Below are 18,042 nucleotides of genomic sequence, written 5' to 3'. Positions count from 1 at the left end.
GCACTGCTGGCCCAGGCCACTGAAGCACCTCTCCACGCGATGGCAACAAGCAGTGTGCTCCGCTGCCCAGAGACCTGAGACAGTGCCAGGCACCTTCATGGACCCAGTCCTCAGGCAGCCACATCCCTTCCCACCTGCAGACCCCTCCCATGACTAACAGGAGATTCCCCTTTAGCCTTCCCTGCCATAACTATCTCAGCACCTCCATACACAAGGCAGCTCAGTGCTGTGGGTGAACCTCAGCGCATCAGGATGAGGAGAAAGAAAGTGACAATGGCAAGCAACAATGTGGCTGCACTTCAGGTGACAGCTTGGATAACATGACCAAACAGCAACCACTTGGGGAAAAGAGAGAAAAGAATCAGCCAACAATCCCAACTGAGGCAAACTCACCATGTTATTAACATTCTTTAAGATGTTAGTGAGGCCACTGATGACCAGGGAGAACTTGTACTTGGAAATGTTGATGAGACATTCCTTGTTGTGCTCTGTGCTGACTTTGGTGTGGGTGTTCTGCTGGCCAGCCTTTATGGGAAGCTACAAAGAGAGAGAATTGTTAAGAGCCTTTTCACACAGGAATTTACAGAGAATCCCAGAATGGCTTAGGCTGGAAGGGACCTCAGAGAGCAGCTAACCAACCTCCCCACCATGGGCAGGGACACCTCTCAGCTGCCCAAGGTCTCATCCAACCTAGCCTTGAACAGCCCAGGGAGGAGGCAGCCACAGCCTCCCTGGGCAACCTACTCCTGAATCTCAGCTCCAGCCTAACCCTTCTCTCCCTCAGCTTCAAACCATTCCCCCTTGGCCTGTCTCTAGACACCCTCATGAGAAGTCCCTCTGCAGCCTTCCTGGAGGATCCCTTCAGGCACTGGAAGGCAGCTCTAAGGTCCCCCTGGAGTCTTCTCTTCTCCAGGCTGAACACCCCCAGCTCCCTCAGCCTGAACTCATAGCAGAGCTGCTCCAGCCCTTGGATCATCTTTAAAAATGGGTTTAAAATTATTGTGACTCCAGAAACAGCCTTGAAAAACACTCTCCAAGAGCCAGCTACAAACACATTCTCCCTCTGTCCATCTATAAGTGATCTGTAACCTGAAATACTGAGGTTCATCTATTCCTCTTTCCGAACTGAAACTAAACCCCTATTTTGTGATCCACTTTCTACAAACCAAATGTCAAAGCAATCAAAAGGAGCAGGAAAATGAGAGAATTCTGAGAAGAGTTCCTTTATTTCAAAATTTGGCTCATTAAATACCAAAAATCTTCATAAGGTTAATGCCTGCAAGGAAAAACAACACCCTGCCTCTTGAAACCTGGGGGAAGGCAAAATCACAGCACCACACAAAGCAGGTGAGCTGGAAGGTGTAAAAGTGGTTCCCTGAGGACAGAACTGCCCAGCAGGTACAACCCAGTACCAGAACAACCACCACCAGCAGCCCCCATGGGCCCCCCCAGCACACCCCACCAGGAGCCAGGTGCTGGAGTCTCAGCCTCAAACAGACTTCAAGCCAAGGAGACCTTGTGAGCCCCACATCACCCATCCTTGCCCAGCACCCACATCACCCATCCTTGCCCAGCACCCACCAGTGATCCAGCCTGGAAATGCATCATTTCCAGGGAAGATAAACTCAGAGTGACTGCACAGAACTGAAATGTGAACCCTGGGCACTTCCTCTCATGCTGTACCCAAAGTCTTCAAGGGTCACAACCAAGCCCCTTCCCAAGCACACAACCCCCTGGCCCTGCATGCTCCTGGCTGCCCTTGGCTCAGAGTGAATCCTCATGCAGGGTGAAGAGAGACTCCCTGGGAGGATTTGTGGGAACAGAGAGTCAGCATTGTCCTCTCTCTTTATAACTCACATGTGCCATTCATATTTTAAAGCACAGCCTAGGAATTTATCTACAGAAACTTTAATTGTTAGAGGCTTCAAGCAGTGCTGACTGCAGCAGGGACTCTGAAAGGCACTGACAGCTCCAGGTAATGCCACAGACCAGAGGGTTTGGCCTGGAGGAGGGATCTTAAACCAAGAAAAGGGAAAAGTCACTGAAGAGAGGTGAAAAGAAGGATCCCATGGAATCTGCTTCACAGCTGCTAACAGAGCAACCTTGCAGTCTGGGGCCTCTGTGGAGCCAGTGAGGGGACTCTGCACTGTCACCCAGTCACAGTGCTGTCAGCAGCCACAGACATCTCTGCCAACCACTTCCTATTACTGTCTCTGTTGATAAAAGTTTAAAGGCCCAGATTTAAAATGCTGGATGAATTCTATTAGAGAACTCCAAATTTGGAACCTTTTTTCCTTTCCCCATCAGCTTTGACTGCATCATTAAGTGCAGTCTGCTGAGCACTGACATCTTCCATTTGTAGGGAACTGGGCCTCCTCAATATTCTCTCAGTCTTTATGCCCAAGGGTAATTTCCTCTCCATACAAACTGTGGGGTGGGTTTTAAGTATCAGTTCTTTGGGTACCACAGAGTAGGATCACAATGGAAATTGGCTGTTGGCTAAGAGAAGGTTAACTCAGAGGCATGACTGAGCTGCCACGGCAGCATCATCCCAAGGACCCGAGAGCCTCAGAAGAGTCCATGAGGAGTCCCTGCTCTCCATTCAGACAGTGGCTGGGGGACATCTGGCACCCAGGGAACCACACTGAGGGACAACCCTTCCATAAGATCTGATGCTTTTTGTCTGGACAAGCTCCCACAGCAGCAAGGTGCACAGGACAACAAAGGTAACTTCCACTTCTGCAGGCATTTGGGCTGTGATGCTTTAAAGCAGCACAGGGGGTGTCAGTGTGAGGGGCACGGCTCAGTGGTGCCCTGGCAGTGCTGGGTGAGTGGCTGGACTTGATGACCTTGGAGGCCTTTTCCAACCAGAACCACTCTGTGAGGCCATGTGCCCATTTCAGACCTGGGAAAGGCAGAAGAAAGCATCTCTGGCTCCAGCCCTGTTTGCACTGTGGGTGTTATTCTGCCACTACATTTTCAGCAGTCACCAGCAGAAGACAGAAACATTCCATGAAACATTTCACCATTACCAGGGCTTTTTATTGGAGTTTTCAAGTCTCTGTGCTGACAACAGCAGAAAAGCTCAATCCCACTGAGTGAGAAAACACTTCAGAAGTGCCTCTCAAAGAAACTGTCACAGCTCTCGTTCTGCATGCTTCCATGCTACAGAAACATCCCATTACACGCTCCTGGAGCTTCCTGCCACAGCAGCCACTGCAACAAGGTCACCCAGGAGGAAAGCTGCTTTTTATATTGCCATTTAAAATAGGAAACTGTATCAAAAGGAAATATTACCACTGGTGTTTGGTTGGTGGGGTGGGTTTTTTCCTATTTCTCAGCTATTTCCTTTGTGTACCCTGACATGCTGGAGCATTTTATGTCCCCTAACAGAACGAGGGTCAGGGCTGAGTGACCAAGAAGAAACTCTTGAACTTCTACACAAATGCCCATCAAGCTAAAGATTGTAAGGAAAAAAGGGAATTTAAAGAGGATTTACTTTCATTGCCTTGATTTCATTCCAGGAAAAGCCTGACACAAATGCTGTCCTGCACAGCTCTTATCTGAATGAGAAACAGAAGTTCAAGCACAAAGCTTCAATATAACTGGAGCTTCAAACTGTCAGCACAACAGAACCACAGAATGGGTTGGGTTGGAAGGGACCATCCAGTTCCAACCCCCCTGCCATGGGCAGGGACATCTCCCACTAGACCAGGCTGCTCAAGGCCTCATCCAGCCTGGCTCTGAACATTTCCAGGGTTGGAACCCCCCCTTCTCTGGGCAGCTTTAGTGCCTCAGCAACCCCAGGGTGAAGAATTTCTTCCTAATGCCTCATCTAAATCCAGCTTCCTCCAGTTTGAAGCCATCACCCCTCGTCCTGCCACTCCTGGAAAGCTACCTGCACCATTCTGAAGCCACCCCACTTCAGCAGAGGGATGTTCCCTAGTCCAGTTCAGCTCTTTTCTCCACCCAGATATGAAGCAACAGTCAAGAGCCTCTTAACTACATTGGTGCACATCCAGCCACACTGAGGGATGCTGCTGTGCACCTTCTCTCCTTGACCCAGTTTGGCTTTGTCTCATTCAGATGTCAAATGAGCTCCAGAGGACAGCAGCAATGGCATCTTTGGCCACAATCTGCCTCAGCAGCAGACAAAGACAAAACAGGTAATCAAACCTGGAACCTTTCCAATCATGCAGTTTTAAATCTTTGAAGATCAATTTAAAACCAACACTGCTGCAAAAGGCAAGGAGAAGCCATTAAGTAGCTGAGCCTGGCAGCTGCAGCAATGCAGACTCAAGAGCCAGGGTATCCTGAAGTGGGGATACAATTCAGCTCGTGTCTGACAGCATTTTATATAGGTTACTCTGAAAACCAGAGAAAAATCAGGCTTTTGGAGAGGTTAACTAGAGGCTGGCCCTGTGACCACACATGCAGTCACCCACACTGCTGAGGTCAGGAAGGAAGGCTCATCAAATCACCTGGATGCTTCTGAGCAGCTCATGAGTGGACTCAGGTAACATCTGTTGCACCTGGGCCATTCCAAGAGCTGTGCTTCAGGACACCATCTGTGCAGAGGGTAGCACTTGGTTTGGGGATACATTACACACACTGAGTTAGAAAAATGGGATCAGAGCTGCCTCAGGTTTGTGTCAGAGAAGGATGAAAGAGCTCACTCCCTGCTTGAGAGCAGTGTGACAGACACTCTGACTTGGTTCTTAGCTCCTGGAAGTCAGTGGTGGAGTAAGTTCCACCTTCTGCACAGCCCAGCCTTACCTCCCAGCAACAACCACCACTGCACCTGGGGAGCACAGCCAGAACTCAGCAGAACACTTTCAAACACTTCTTACCACTACCACTGATTTCTTAACAAGCCAAGATGAAAAGCAGCAATGAAAAACACAGAGCTGCTAGCTGCAGCCAGTGCCTGCTCAGGCCTCTGATACTCTCCAGATTCAGATGCTGCAGAGAGAACCAACAGGAGGAGGAGGAGGGAATATTTGCTTTCATTTCAGGGAAGAATGAAACTTTCCTACTGCCTTTCAGGGCTGTTTTATAACAAAAGCTTTCTTAATTGACAGCCATCAGAGCTCAGAAACTACAAATGGGGAGCCCAGACCTTAATCCCCACCACCAAGGCCTTCTTTCTTTGAAGCACCCCATAAGCACTGGAGTGGCCACAAGTTTATATAGGATTAATACCTTTTATTAGATCTGAGGGTTTGAAAGCTGCCCAGATTTAAATGCTCCAGGCAGTGAGGCTTCTCTGGCTGTCATTAGAATTATTTCTCTACTGGATCAGCCTTCCCATGACTTCAGCTTGTGACACTTAAAAACTACTACAAAAATACAGTACCTGACATTGCAACTCAGTATCTCCATAGGAAAAGGGGGGGAAAAAGGAGATAATTTTATTTCATGAAGAGCTGATGATGTCTGCAAGTACAGAGAGCTCTGCTGAAACACAGGGCAGCCTCCCTGTGCCACTGCAGCCTCATCCTGTCCTGAGCACTGCAAGTTTTGCAAACACAGTGACCAGTCCCACGCACACAATCACTCAAGGGGTTTGGTGTGTGCTCTGTAAGTGTGACCTGGCCTCGCAGGCACCAGCAACAGCTTCCTTCTGCACCAGCTGAAGCCTTCAAGCAGTCTGAGAGGTGGCTGGAAGCAGGGCTGCAGGCTCAGGAGTGAGCTGTGAAGAGCTGAGTGTGGCCAGCCCCTGGTTAATCCATGACACTGCTCACCAGGCATGTCAGGCCCCCAGAACTGCACAGACCAGAGCAGATTTTGGTTAAAGCAGCATTTACAGCAACAACCAAGAGCAGACAGGAACAGATTGCTTTGCCCTGATTTCTTCTTGTTTTCAGTGCAGATTAGCATTCTCCCAGCTCCTTGTTTCCTCTGCCTTAAAATGAATTCAAGCACTTAGCACATGAATGAGAAGCCTGTCTACATCCATGCATTTGGGGGGAATACAACTACATTTCCCTACTTTGTAAATGAAGGAAGAAGCCTTGAAAAATTTTGCCTTCACCCACACAGAATTAAGGGAAAAAAAAGCCCTAAACAATCCCCAAGAAACTCAAGCTGCCCTTCCCTGTTCAGACACCCTGATGATGCAAGTGGTGGCTCCTTCAGTGCTGAACCAAGAGGGACACAGTATGCAGCATACTCCAAAAGGCATTCCCACCACTAACCAAAGTGCTCCTGGTCAGTGTGTTCTGAAGCTGGAGCAGGAATGAGCACTCTGAGGTAACAAATAGGTAACTCCAGCCCCACCTAACTCCACAAAGGTAAGGAGCTGCAAGCAGCACCCAAATATCCCCATCCACTGGCAGTGTGGTTAGTTAGTGGTGCTGGTGTCACAACAAGCTGCTGTTGGGATGCTCAGCTAAGAACAGTTCACCTTTCCACCCTGAGGATCACTGCCAGGCCAGGCAGGGCAGAGGAAATGGTGCATGAAAAGCAGACAACAAAATGAAGAACTTCAAGTAGACAGGAGTGAGAGAGCAAAGTTCTCCCCAAGAGCAGAGATGAATGTCTCTGCCTGGCTTCACTCACTTGAGGATGCAGTACCCCAAATGACAAATTGCTCTGGTTAAACCAAAACAGGCAATAAACTGATCATAACATCATCACCAGCATCTGCCACACACCCTGCCTGCAACAGCCAGCACCTGGCTGGCCGGGCATTACTCCTGCCACCCCAGTAACTGAACATCTCCACAGTCAGAAGACATTGCTGCCTGTCAAGAGAGGATTCCCCTCACACACCTATCTGTAACTACCCCAGAAGATGGGGTAGGAAACTCCTTCTGTTCAAAAAGCTGAAGTGCCTAACTCCTAACAGATGTTGGCAAAGGCCAGCTCCACAACATACACAACAAAGCAGGCGAGGAAGCCCAGGGCCCTTTAACACCAGTGCACAAAGCAACACTCTCTGCATTATTGGGAGCATAATCAGGACCTTGCTTGTGAAGCTTGTGGAAAAAGTGATCTATGACTCAAGACAAGGAGGGGGGGGCAGAAGTTAACCATGCAAATAGGCCTAAAATGTATTGGGAAAAGCTGCATCATTGTCATGTCAAAAGACCAAGTCTGATATTCTCCTTCTCTACATAAACTTCACTCACTGCAGCTCCAGCATGGATGTGAAGAAGGAAGAGCTCACTGTTACTGAGCCAGGGCAGAGCCTTCTGCCCCCGGGGGGCTGGCAGCCAAGCACCACTGAGAGGGATGGGGGTGAGGCAGGTGATCAAAACTCAATCTGCAGAAACAGGTCCTGAGAGATGTTACCCTGAGCAGGCTCTCAGGGAGCTGTGTCCTGAGCTCACAAAATGAGGCAGCCAGCACAGAACCTGATCATTCAGCCTCAACTGAGCTCACATGGACACGTCAAGGGAAGCATCTTGGGAGTGAAACTGCAGAGTCTAAGCACTAAGCTTAGCCCCACTGCCAGAGTCATGCCACCTAATCCCAGTAAGCAGTTTCTGCATGTGGATCAGAGAAATGCAGTCTAAGGCCAACAAATCCCTCGTCTTTCCATTCACAAAATCCTTCTCCAAGCTACTAGCACTGACTTTTGTAAAGAGAAGTCAGTGCCTAGCAGTGCAACAGCACTGGCTAGAAACCCTCTTCATCCCACACAAGTGTGCTCCCAGTGCAGGGCTGAGATGTCAGCCTGACATCCCCCGTTATGCTCCGGGGATCAAGGTGGAACTGCCTCAGCAGTTCCAAGCAGCCCTCCTTAGGCTGGTTCCTGAGGCTTTAGCTCCTTGCTGATGCACAGGAGGATGCCGAGCCAGGCTGTCATTTCACGGCAATGTCTAGGGAAAGCAAACACACGTTTGGCAGAGGTGGGGGAGCAGCAGCTAAGAGGAACCGGGCATCTCTGCCCTCCCTGCACGGAGCCGATGGCTACGCCACTGCACCTGGAGCAGCCTGGCAGCGGGGAGGCCGCTCCGCCACCCAGACCCAGGAGCCCCTTCCGGACGTCGGTGGGATGCCCCAGGTCGGCTGGGAGGGGTAAGAGGCCGGCGGGCAGCACCCGGCCCCACCCAGCCACCCTGCCCAGCACAATGGGCGCAGCGAGCCGCCGCCCCCCGGCCGGGGCTGAGCAGGGGAGCCGCCGCCGGGCCGGGCGCCGGGGGGGACCCCGCTCGCTCGGCCCCAGGAACCCGGCGGCAAGGGGAGAAGGCAGGGGGCAGCGCTCCCACCCGCCGCCTCCGCCCCGGGCAGCGAGGCAGCCTCGGCCGCCGCTCGCCCCCTCCCCGCCCGCAGCAGCCCGCAGCAGCCCGCAGCCCCCGGCCCCGCAGCGGCGCCTCGGCCCCGGCCGGCCCCAGCCCTGCCCGCGCCGCCGCCGCTCCTCCGCCGGTCCCGGCCCGGCGCGGCGGGGGCCGCCCCTCCTTACGGCCGCCCCCGCTACCTGCTCATCGAAGCGGTTCACCACGGCCTGCACCCACTCCACCGGCTTGTGGGCCGCCATGGCCCCCCCGGCCTGCCCGGCCAGGGAGGGGGGCGGATCCCCGCAGGGGGGGCGGCAGGAGAGGCGCCGGGCGAGGGGAGGGTCTCCGTATCCCTGGCGCGCTCCGGGGCCCTCAGCTCCCCGCAGCCATCAGCGCCCAGGGCCCGCCATGACACCACACCGGAAGCGGGAGCCCAGGCCGCCCCCGCCCGCCCGAGCAGCAGCGCCGCGGCCGCCGCGCCAGGGGGAGCGCCGAGACAGGCGGCGGAGCCTCGGGCTGCGGCTGCGCGGCGGCGGGGCCGGGCGGGGGGCGGAGAGGGGCCGCGGCACATGCGCTGCCCGCGGGGGGCGGCGCGCCGCCTGTGTCTGCGCCGGGTCCGTACCGGCAGCCGGGCCCTCCCGGCGCTGACTTTTCGTTTTCCCGTCCCCTCCTCCGTGCTCAGAGCGTGCAGGAAGGGAGCCCCGCAGGCACGGCACCGATCTGCCCTGCCCTGCCGGCTGCCCTGCCCTGCCCTGAGGGGTGCTGTCTCCGGCTGCCGAGAGGCGGGGAGAGCAGCTGGGCCTTGGGCTGGCATTCTCGGCGGGCAGCCCCCGGAGCGGAGCCCGGCAGGCGCCTGCCTCTGCCTGCTTGTGCCCTTCCCCCGGGAGCGCCGGCCGGGGGCAGGGGGAGCGCCGGCCGGGGGCAGGGAGAGCGCCGGCCGGGGGCAGGGGGAGCGCCGGCCGCGGGCAGGGGGAGCGCCGGCCGCGGGCAGGGGGAGCGCCGGCAGCGGGCAGGGGGGAGCGCCGGCCGCGGGCAGGGGGAGCGCCGGCCGGGGGCAGGGGGGAGCGCCGGCAGCGGGCAGGGGGAGCGCCGGCCGCGGGCAGGGGCAGCGCCGGCCGGGGGCAGGGGCAGCGCCGGCCGGGGGCAGGGGCAGCGCCGGCCGGGGGCAGGGGCAGCGCCGGCCGGGGGCAGGGGGAGCGCCGGCCGGGGGCAGGGGCAGCGCCGGCCGGGGGCAGGGGGAGCGCCGGCCGGGGGCAGGGGGAGCGCCGCTCGCACGGGCGGTGCCAGGAGCTGGCTGGCGGAGCAGGGCTGGAGGCTGCATCCTGACGGTGAGCTCCGGGTTGCGGTGCGGAGCGGGGGCCCTGCAGGAGCTGCTGGCCTCGGGCAGTGCCAGCGAGGGCCTGGCGCGGTGCTTCGCCTCCCCTCTCACAAAGAAAATAAAGGCACATGAGGCCGCACACGAGGAAAGCGGCAAGGGGCAGCGTCCCTGGGGCACTCCTGTCTGTAAATGTTTACCGGTGCTCATCCTGCGGAGCCAGGGAGAGAGAGGGGTGCAAAATTCCCTCCACGTTTAAAAGTACCGAATCATCGTAAGCTGCTCCTCAAAACAGAAGGTTGCTTGAGAAGTCTGCCTTGAAATTCTTTATTCAAGCAAACATTGTGAGCCGAATTTCTACCCTTTGGCCACAGATTAGCAGGGAGCGTTTCACCTCTCCCAACCTGTGTGTCGGTCTAAAGGGAGGGGTTTGCATGACGATTCACACCTTCTCCTGGCAGAAAGAGGAGGCTGGTGGAAGATCCTGACTCGATTCCAGCTGCAGTGTCCATTTCCAAGCCCGTGGGCTTGACAGATGAGCTGTGATTTTGTGATTGTACCCAGACTGGCATGTATGGCTGTGCTTTACCTTTGAAATAAGGTGTATATATTAAAGTGGTTGTTTTTGCATATCCATTTATTTCTGCTTAACAGCTTCTGTTACATCTGAAGGCTTTGCTGCAGGACTCCAGCAGCAACTAAAAATACACAAGGCAGCACACACAGATTCTTCCCCAGCCTGGTTACACAGCACCCAGCCAACTGTTTACTCTTCGTGACTCACCCAAGTAGCAGAGGTGGACAGCAGGACAAATCAACATCCACTTCCAGTTTCCTCCTGGGGGACGGTGATTTGTTTCCCTTCTGGGTAGGCAGGAGCACAAAACGATGTCCTTTCATCCTAGAGTCGAGGTAGAATTCTGACAGCATAAATAAAGCTGCAGCCCTGAGGTAAGAGCTCTTGAATGCAGGACTTTAAACTGCCAAAAGCATCGTGAAGGAGGGGAGAGCCAAGGGACTTCCTCCTGCCCCTGCCCTCAGCAGGGCCCTTGGTTTGACTTGGAGACTCTTGCTGTCGTCACAGCACACGTGAATTATTGGTGGCAACATGGGATATATTCTGAGGGGGCTGCCCCTGTAAACTAGGAGCAGTGAAACTCCTGGAATTCAGGTTTGCAGAAGGAACAATTCCCTTGCACTGTAGCAACAAACCCAGGGGCTTGGTGCACAGCACGGGGCAGGTGTCTTACAAAGAGAGGAAAACTGATTGCAGATATTTAAGGAGAAAAAAAGAAATCCAATGAATAGTTTCAGGAATCAACAGTGGCTTTGCCTGTGCAGGGCTTGTGGGAGTGTCCTTCAGGAAATGCAAAAGCCTTCTGCTTTAGACAGACTGAAGTCTGATACTGGGCTGTTAAGTGCCCTGGATTCTGCCTTCCCCATTTGCTGAGCACACCAAAGTAGCTGTGGTGCAAAGGCCATTGAGTCCTCTGCCCTGGAGTGCTTCAGAATGGTCAGCAGTAATATGGCTCCAGAAGAGCTAAAAGCCTCAATGTTGCCTTATGTTCCAGAGAGCACTTCTTACATGCTGCTTATTTATGCCTGTACCCAAACCAAGCCTTTGTGATGTGTGCACAGAACTGTTTAGTTAACCAGATCCTCCCCAGCTGGGTGCAGAATGGCCCCTGGAACCTTTTCCAGTCATGGTTGTGTGTCTGAGCACAAAGAAAGGCTCCACCAAGAACCACAGCAGCAAGAGGGCTGTTGACATCACCACAGCATTTCACAGGCTTGTCTCTCTCCCCCCAACACTGCCCTTCAACAGGTAAATGCTTATTTCCAGCTCTGGAGCTAGGGGTCTGTCCTCCAGGCCTTCCAGCTCTGTCTAGAAGGGGTCTCACCCCGTGACATGTCACCCTTCAAGCCAGTCGAAATCTGCCTGAGGTCACAGGCTCTGCCAGCGCTGCCTTGGCTGGAGGTGGGATGGCTGCCTGCCCCTGGCCAGCACCTGCCACCCAGAGGGATGCCATGGACCTGGCCCCTCACACACAGGCAGAGCCAACCAGCTTTATCTCATCCTCCCCTTCCTCACCAGCTTGAACAAAACATTGCTGGCAGCAGAGAGAGGCCGTGCCCCAGCAGAGCTGTCCATTTGCCTAGCAAGCCTCTTGCCATGCTTCAGACAGTGCCTCCAGAGCACAGCAGCAGGTGCTGAGCACTCCCTCTGCTCACACACCTTCCACATCCCCAGCAGTTCTGGGATTGCTGGAGGCAGAACTGCTTCTCCTGGGCTCTTTCTCCTTGACTTTATCAAATCTCCTTCCCCCCACCCCCAACTGTTTATATATTTGACCTTTAAGTATCCTGTAGCCATCAGGCAGGAATAACATCCACTTGAGGTGATAGAGCCACAATCTGCATCGAGATCTCTGCATTCTGCCAAGATCTAAACAATGGTAATTCATGCAGGGGGCAGGAAAGGCCTTCAGCTTTCTGATATGCTTATCAAAACCCCTATCTCCAAGAGCCAGAAAGAAAACAAGGGTGATAAGTTTTGCTGAGAGGGAAGCATCTTGGGAACTGGGGTAGGAAAAGTCAGGCTCTTCCTTGCCCTCAGAGCTGGCTAAGCCAAACAAACTGCCTCTTCCTGTTTCCCTGAGAGTCGTCCCGAGGCAGATCTGTTCCCCAAAAGCAAACACAACTCGCTGTAGTACTCCGGATTCCAGCCAGGGGCAAACCTTCAGAGGCTGAACGGTGATGCTGGAAACTCACAGTGCTTCCCCCCAAACTCTGGAAAATTCCAACCAGCAGTGGTCAGGATCATTCTTTCCCAAGACTCTCTGCTTCCTTTCAATTGTTTCTTCCTCTTCTTCTGAGGTCCCACACCAAGTACCCTGAGCCACTCTCCTGGAGGTGATCTGCTCTCCTAGAAAAGCCTCAGTGTCTCTGCTGCTGGGCTTGTGCCAGACCCAGACTGTGGGCTGCAGGAAAACCCAGACAACTCTGCCCTCCAGCAGGCAGGCACAGGACACTCCATACCTGCCAGTGAGATAGCATTTTAGGAGGAATCTTCCCAAGGCCCCCAGCTCCAGGTAACTCCTGAGTTGTGGCTCCATTTCTTTAGCAGCTTTTCACAACCTCCTGCTTCTTGGCTATTTTGGTGGATTTCTTCAAGACACTTCAGCAAGAGCTGCTCACTGCACTTCCTTAAGCTTCTGTGTTCACTAAAAATAAGAAATGACAGCCTGAGGCATCCACAAAGACTTGTCAGGCTTCAGTGGGAATGGCAGTGGGGTTTCCTCACTAAAAATCCCCCCCTGTGGCTGTCAAAAAGGCACTAGTGGTAGGAGTCACATGCAAGGAGAAAAGTCCCTGCTATAGCCTCTACTCTCAGTCTTGGTTTAGAGCTGCTAAGACCTGCAGAGCCAAGCCACCACAAGTACAGGCTGGACCTTTGTCTGTGTGGGAACAATTTCTCTCCTGGAATTTCCAGCCACTGATGTTTCTAGACAAGCCCCAAAGTGCCACTTGAATCACTTCTTTGGAGGTATTCTGGCACTTCTGCTTTTTGCCTAAGAGAATGGAGAACCAGATGAGAAAGTCAAAGCACACAGAGAGCATGGCCTGGCCAGAAATCCACACCAATTCTCTAAAGCTTTGTCCTTTACTCCAGCATAAAGGTGCTGGGCACGTGTCATAAGCACCATTTAACGACACAACTTCCAATACAGTTCCCTCTCAGGCTAGAAGCCCTTAAGCATTTCCTTTCTTTCTGATGTGTTTTACCTTTCCAGACCCAGTCAGTTTCTAGATATCAGCTACAGCTTACTCAGGAGGTCTGGGCTTCTTTTTTATTGTGATTAAACTACCTCCTGGGGGTGACACTTGGATTCCTGACATGGGTTGTGCCCTTCCACACCTTTATCTTTTGCTTTACTTCATATTTTCAACTAAAGTTAGTTATTAACACATCTTCCCCCCCCCACTCACTGAAGTCTCTGTTGCATGCTTTGATTTCTTCTCTCCATCCCTCCCATCCCCCTTTCTCATTTTCACCAGCATTTGTTGAGCAGCCCTGCAGTGGCTCAAGTATGCTGAGTGGTCCTTTCTCATGCCTGAGTCTCAGCCTTGGCCCTCACCATCCCTTCCAGAGGCACCCCCTCCTCTGCTCAGCACAGATTTGGTGGCTGCAGGGCAGGGCATCGTCTGGAGGCAAACGTGGGCTCAGCGTCAAAACTCTTCTCACTGAGGCTAAACAAACAAACTTAAGCAAATGAGGAAGGAAGGGAGGAAGGAGAGGATCTGCCAAGTTTTTGGTGAGAGGTGACTTAATATTTCTAAGCTACAAACCCCTTAAACCTGGGCTTAATCTCAGAGCTGGCAGGCTCCCAAGGAGCTCCGTGCAGCCCGGCTGGCACGGCCGCAGCTCCTTCCCGCTGGGGGGATGGCTTCAGCCCTTCTGCAGGGCTCCAGGAGCACCTCGCTCCAACAGAGGTGTCCATTAGAGGGCATTAGACGCCACTGAAAGCCCTGAAGGTTGACCCGAGTCAAGAGAAACTCTTTGCTTGGTCAATGAGTGGTGGGTTTGTGCCCTTCCCCCGACAGGTGTCTCACGGACTCAGCTGACATATGCTGGGGGGATTTCAAAACACGAACAACCTTCTTCTGGAAGATTAAGCCATGGATTGTCCTTTGTATTCTCTGCTTCCCAGGTCCTCCTTGACTGCAAGGGGATCTGTTAAATGTGAACAGCACAAGCAGAAGACCTGACTAGACTAACAGCAATCACAGCATGCTGGGTTATACTTCAGAAACAGCAGAGATGCTATTCAGAATGTTCACACTGGAACATTTTGCCCAGGGAGTCCAAGCAGCAAAGGATAATTCCAATGGTAGCACAACTTCTAGCTGCAAGTATTTCCCTGCCAGGAGAATTCTCATTTGGATGCAAAACAGCAGCAGTGTAACCCCTGATAGCTGAGCTGGGACAATGAAACAGCCCAGACCCAGGACATCCTGAGGGCTCAGAAATGCTGAAGGAGTTGAATGGCACTGAGGCTTGTGCCATGCTCTGGAAGTGGATCAAGACCTGGGCAGTGAGTGTCTGCCACTGTGCCTTTGAGGGATAATTAAGCTCTCTGCAAATCCTAGGTGAGGTCTGTATGATCACAGTCACTCCTGTGATTCTGCTCTGAAACTTCAGGGCAGTGAGATCATTTTGGAGATCATCTCTTTTTCCCCTCCCCTAGCAAGCAGTGCCTTGCCCAGGTATTAGTCATTTGCAGAGGTTACTTAAATACCATAAAGCAGCATTTTAATTGCCCTGGGTGAGTAATCAGCTCAGCCTGGATTATCACATTGCCCCAAAGGATAATTTATGGCTATTACTTCCTCTCCCCCAAATTCTGGTTCCTTGTCTGTCATAAGATGGGGGTCACAAAGAGGAGGAGGAGGAGCAGCTGGACTTTGTGACTTTGACATTGACTGATACTTTCTGGCTTCTTTTCTGGGTGATCTCATGGAAAGGGCAGGAGTTTTAGCCAGAGAAAACAGGCTGGAGGTCTGGAGTGTCACTGGGATGAGAGCCAGAGAGACCAAAACGTGGTAAGGGCTGCTGGCCAGTCATGAACCTCTTGTGCTCCTTCACTGCAAGGTGTTTGCATTAGATTCAGTCTTCCAGGTGAAGTGATTGCACTTTTACTTCCCAATGCTGCTCCAACACTTCAGCACTGGTTTTCAGTGTTGTTTTTCTGGGTAGGCCTCACATAAAGAATTTTTCTGGCCATTGCTCTTGCCAGAGCATCCAGCATCCTTCCAGCCCTTCCCAGAAGCTGGATATTCCTACAGACTCAGTACACCCACACTGCCTGCTGGGAGGCACCTTCCTGTTCTCCAGCACTGGGAGTGAATCCACCTAAGAGCAACCCTCTTAAACCTGCCAGAACTGTCTGTTGTTGGATGCCTTTTAAGCAAACCCTGCTACATTTGCACACCTCTCTCACTTGGGAGCAAAGGCAGCTAAGGGTACATCCACCTGGGAACGTGCAGGCTCCTCTGGCTGGTTTCTGCAGGACAAGACACATTCATCCCTCTCCTCTCAAGCTGTATGACACTCCCCACCCACTCTGCATACTCCAAGGTGCAACCTGCACAGTGTCTCCACTGCAAGCTTGCTCCCTCTGGGTGATGCCTCATCCTTACTGCAGAAGGCAGGAGTCTTTGTAAAATCACTTTGTCTTTGCTTGAGTGCTTGCCTTCACACAGCTTTGTGTGGTGCCTTGTGATCAGCTGTGTCACAGGCTACTCACACCCAGCCAAACCTACCCAGCAGGTCACAGACCAAAGCTCACCACTCAGGCCAGCTGTGAAATGAAAAGCAATCTCAGCTTGCACAGTCCAAGACTGGGGCTGACACTCTCCCCCCTGTGTCAGCTCAGCTGATTTTAGATTGCAATCCCATAGTGTCAGAGCCAGGATTTGGATTCAGTAACATCAGCACATCCATCAAGTGTCTCTTTTGTTGCAGCATCCAAGGTTTAAGCTCTGCTGACACCTCACTCCTGCTCCATTCAGGAGTGCCAAAGTGGCTGCTCTCAGATCTGCTTCTACAGGTATCAGTCAATGATTGAGCAGAAACCTGCATGTATTCACAGCTGGGCTATCTGCACTCTTATTTTAGCTCACTTTAAACACAGACCTTGTGCAGCACGCAGAGGTGTCCCGGGAGCAGCCTGTTCACCACCAGTGACATTCCCTTCTTCTTCTCTCTTCTTAATCAGGTGTACAAGAGGGACTGAAGAGGGGAAGAGCCTGATGGAAAGCTAAGTCTTTATGAGCTGGGAGGATCTCAAGACAGGAATTTAATTTTCTGCTTCTTAACCATCCTTTTGTAAGCCCCATGGTAGCCTCTCTGAATTTATGAATATAAAGACTCTTTGTTACTGAACAGTTTTATCAGCTGCTGCTCTATTTCCTTTCCATGAGTCATCCTATTAGCTTATGCTGCCCTATTTAATTCCAACCCTGCTGAAGCCCACACAAGCTTTTCTAAAATAAAATCTGGGGGGTGGGGAAAGCTTACTTGAAACAGACATCAAGTGGTTGGGATGGATGGCCCATGGCCCTGCCCCGAGGACACACCACCTGCAGGCTTGCTGGGCTTCCAAATGATGCTGAGCAGCCTGGAGTGGCTCAGAGCTGCTGTTAAATGGAGCTGAAAACGGAGAATGGACAGAAAAGTAACAGCACAACTCTTTGAAAGCCCCTGGGGAGAAACACAGGAAGGTAAATTTCAACCCCCACTGAAATGAACTGGGTTTGAGGGTCCTGATTTCCCTGGGTGAGAGGTAGGTAGGTAGATGGATAAATGGATGGGTGGATGGATGGATGGATGGATGGATGGGTGGATGGATGGACAGACAGAGGGATGGCTGGACAGAGGGATGGATGGATGGATGGCTAGCTAGATGAGAGGCAGCTAGATGAGAGGTGAAAGGGTATTTGCCAAATCTGCAGGCTCCTGCTAGGCAACCTGGGGTTCTATTTGTGGTGCTGCCTTCGAAGCAGTGCTGCACTTGGCACTGCACAGTGCAGTCATCAATGGGGAACTGTGACACAGCTGGCACTAATGCCAAGCTCTCAGTCTGGAGTAATAACTAATTGCCTGCCTGCTACCTCCTAGTAAACTCTAGGAAGTAACTCAGGGGCCTATGGGATCACCTGCTATCATCTTTCCCTTTGCATAGACAAAGCCAGGAAGAAACAGAGTAGTAGGGAGGAGCTGCTGGCCACGTTGAGAGCTGTTTCTTGGTCCTGAGAACAGTGGGCATCTGCTTACTTTGAATGCCTTCAGCTACAGCACAGCTGGCACTGTGAGGGACGTGGCCCTCCTGCTAACACCATGCTCACAGTTGCCCTTCCCTGGTGAACTCTTTTTATTACTGTTTATTATTCCTACCCGGCCTCACAGGCAGAACCAAACTGCTGGTCACTAGGAGCTATTGTTGCCCTAAGCCTGGGCCTGACCCTTTAGGAACCTGGGCACTCATTAACCCACCTTGCATTTCTGCCATCTTCTTTTCCATCATGGGTGCACTCCTGCAGTCCTGCAGGGCCACAGACTGCCTAAATATCATCCTGGGACATGACAGCAGCAGTCAAACCAAGACACCACCCCTGCCTTACTTGCCTTGTAACAGGGATTGAGAAATGGGAAGGGAGCCTTCCAAAGCTGCAAAGGGCAGGGAAAAATGCCAAGCTCTCTCCAGAGCATGTAGTGTGACAGGAAAAGCCAGTTCCAAAAGAAAGGAGAGAGAAGGCAAGAGGGAGAAATACTTCCTGCCTCAGTAAGAAAGGGAAGGAGAAGGTTACACCTGTGAAGCACAAGAGCCTCCCCCAGCTGGATCCTGGAATGGAATTGCTGTGTTGGACAGGCTGCGAGTGGTTAAGTGCATCTTCCCCTGCCCCATACAGGAACAGTTGCACTGCTATGAAAGCCTATTT

General features: G+C 52.7%; 1 protein-coding gene across 5 annotated transcripts in view; it reads right to left on the bottom strand.

Annotated features, from left to right (window-relative positions):
• NF1 (neurofibromin 1) overlaps positions 1 to 8,635 on the bottom strand; it is a 93,987-nt gene extending 85,352 nt beyond the window's left edge. For all 5 annotated transcript variants that reach the window (XM_068154925.1, XM_068154927.1, XM_068154930.1 and 2 more), the window contains exons 1-2: positions 8,426 to 8,635; positions 394 to 537 (exon numbers count right to left, since the gene is read on the bottom strand). In XM_068154925.1, coding sequence (XP_068011026.1) covers positions 394 to 537; positions 8,426 to 8,485 — 204 coding nt within the window. In that variant the 5' untranslated portion in view covers positions 8,486 to 8,635. The remainder of the gene's footprint in view (positions 1 to 393; positions 538 to 8,425) is intronic.
• Between the last annotated feature and the right edge of the window lie 9,407 nt (positions 8,636 to 18,042).

The sequence above is a fragment of the Melanerpes formicivorus genome, unplaced genomic scaffold (assembly GCF_026170545.1).
Source record: "Melanerpes formicivorus ecotype bairdi unplaced genomic scaffold, bMelFor1.0.p_v2 SCAF_29, whole genome shotgun sequence".
In the NCBI taxonomy this organism is placed as follows: Eukaryota; Metazoa; Chordata; class Aves; order Piciformes; family Picidae; genus Melanerpes; species Melanerpes formicivorus.
The sequence above is the reverse complement of the archived record's forward strand: the minus strand, read 5'-3'. Positions and strand labels throughout refer to the sequence as shown.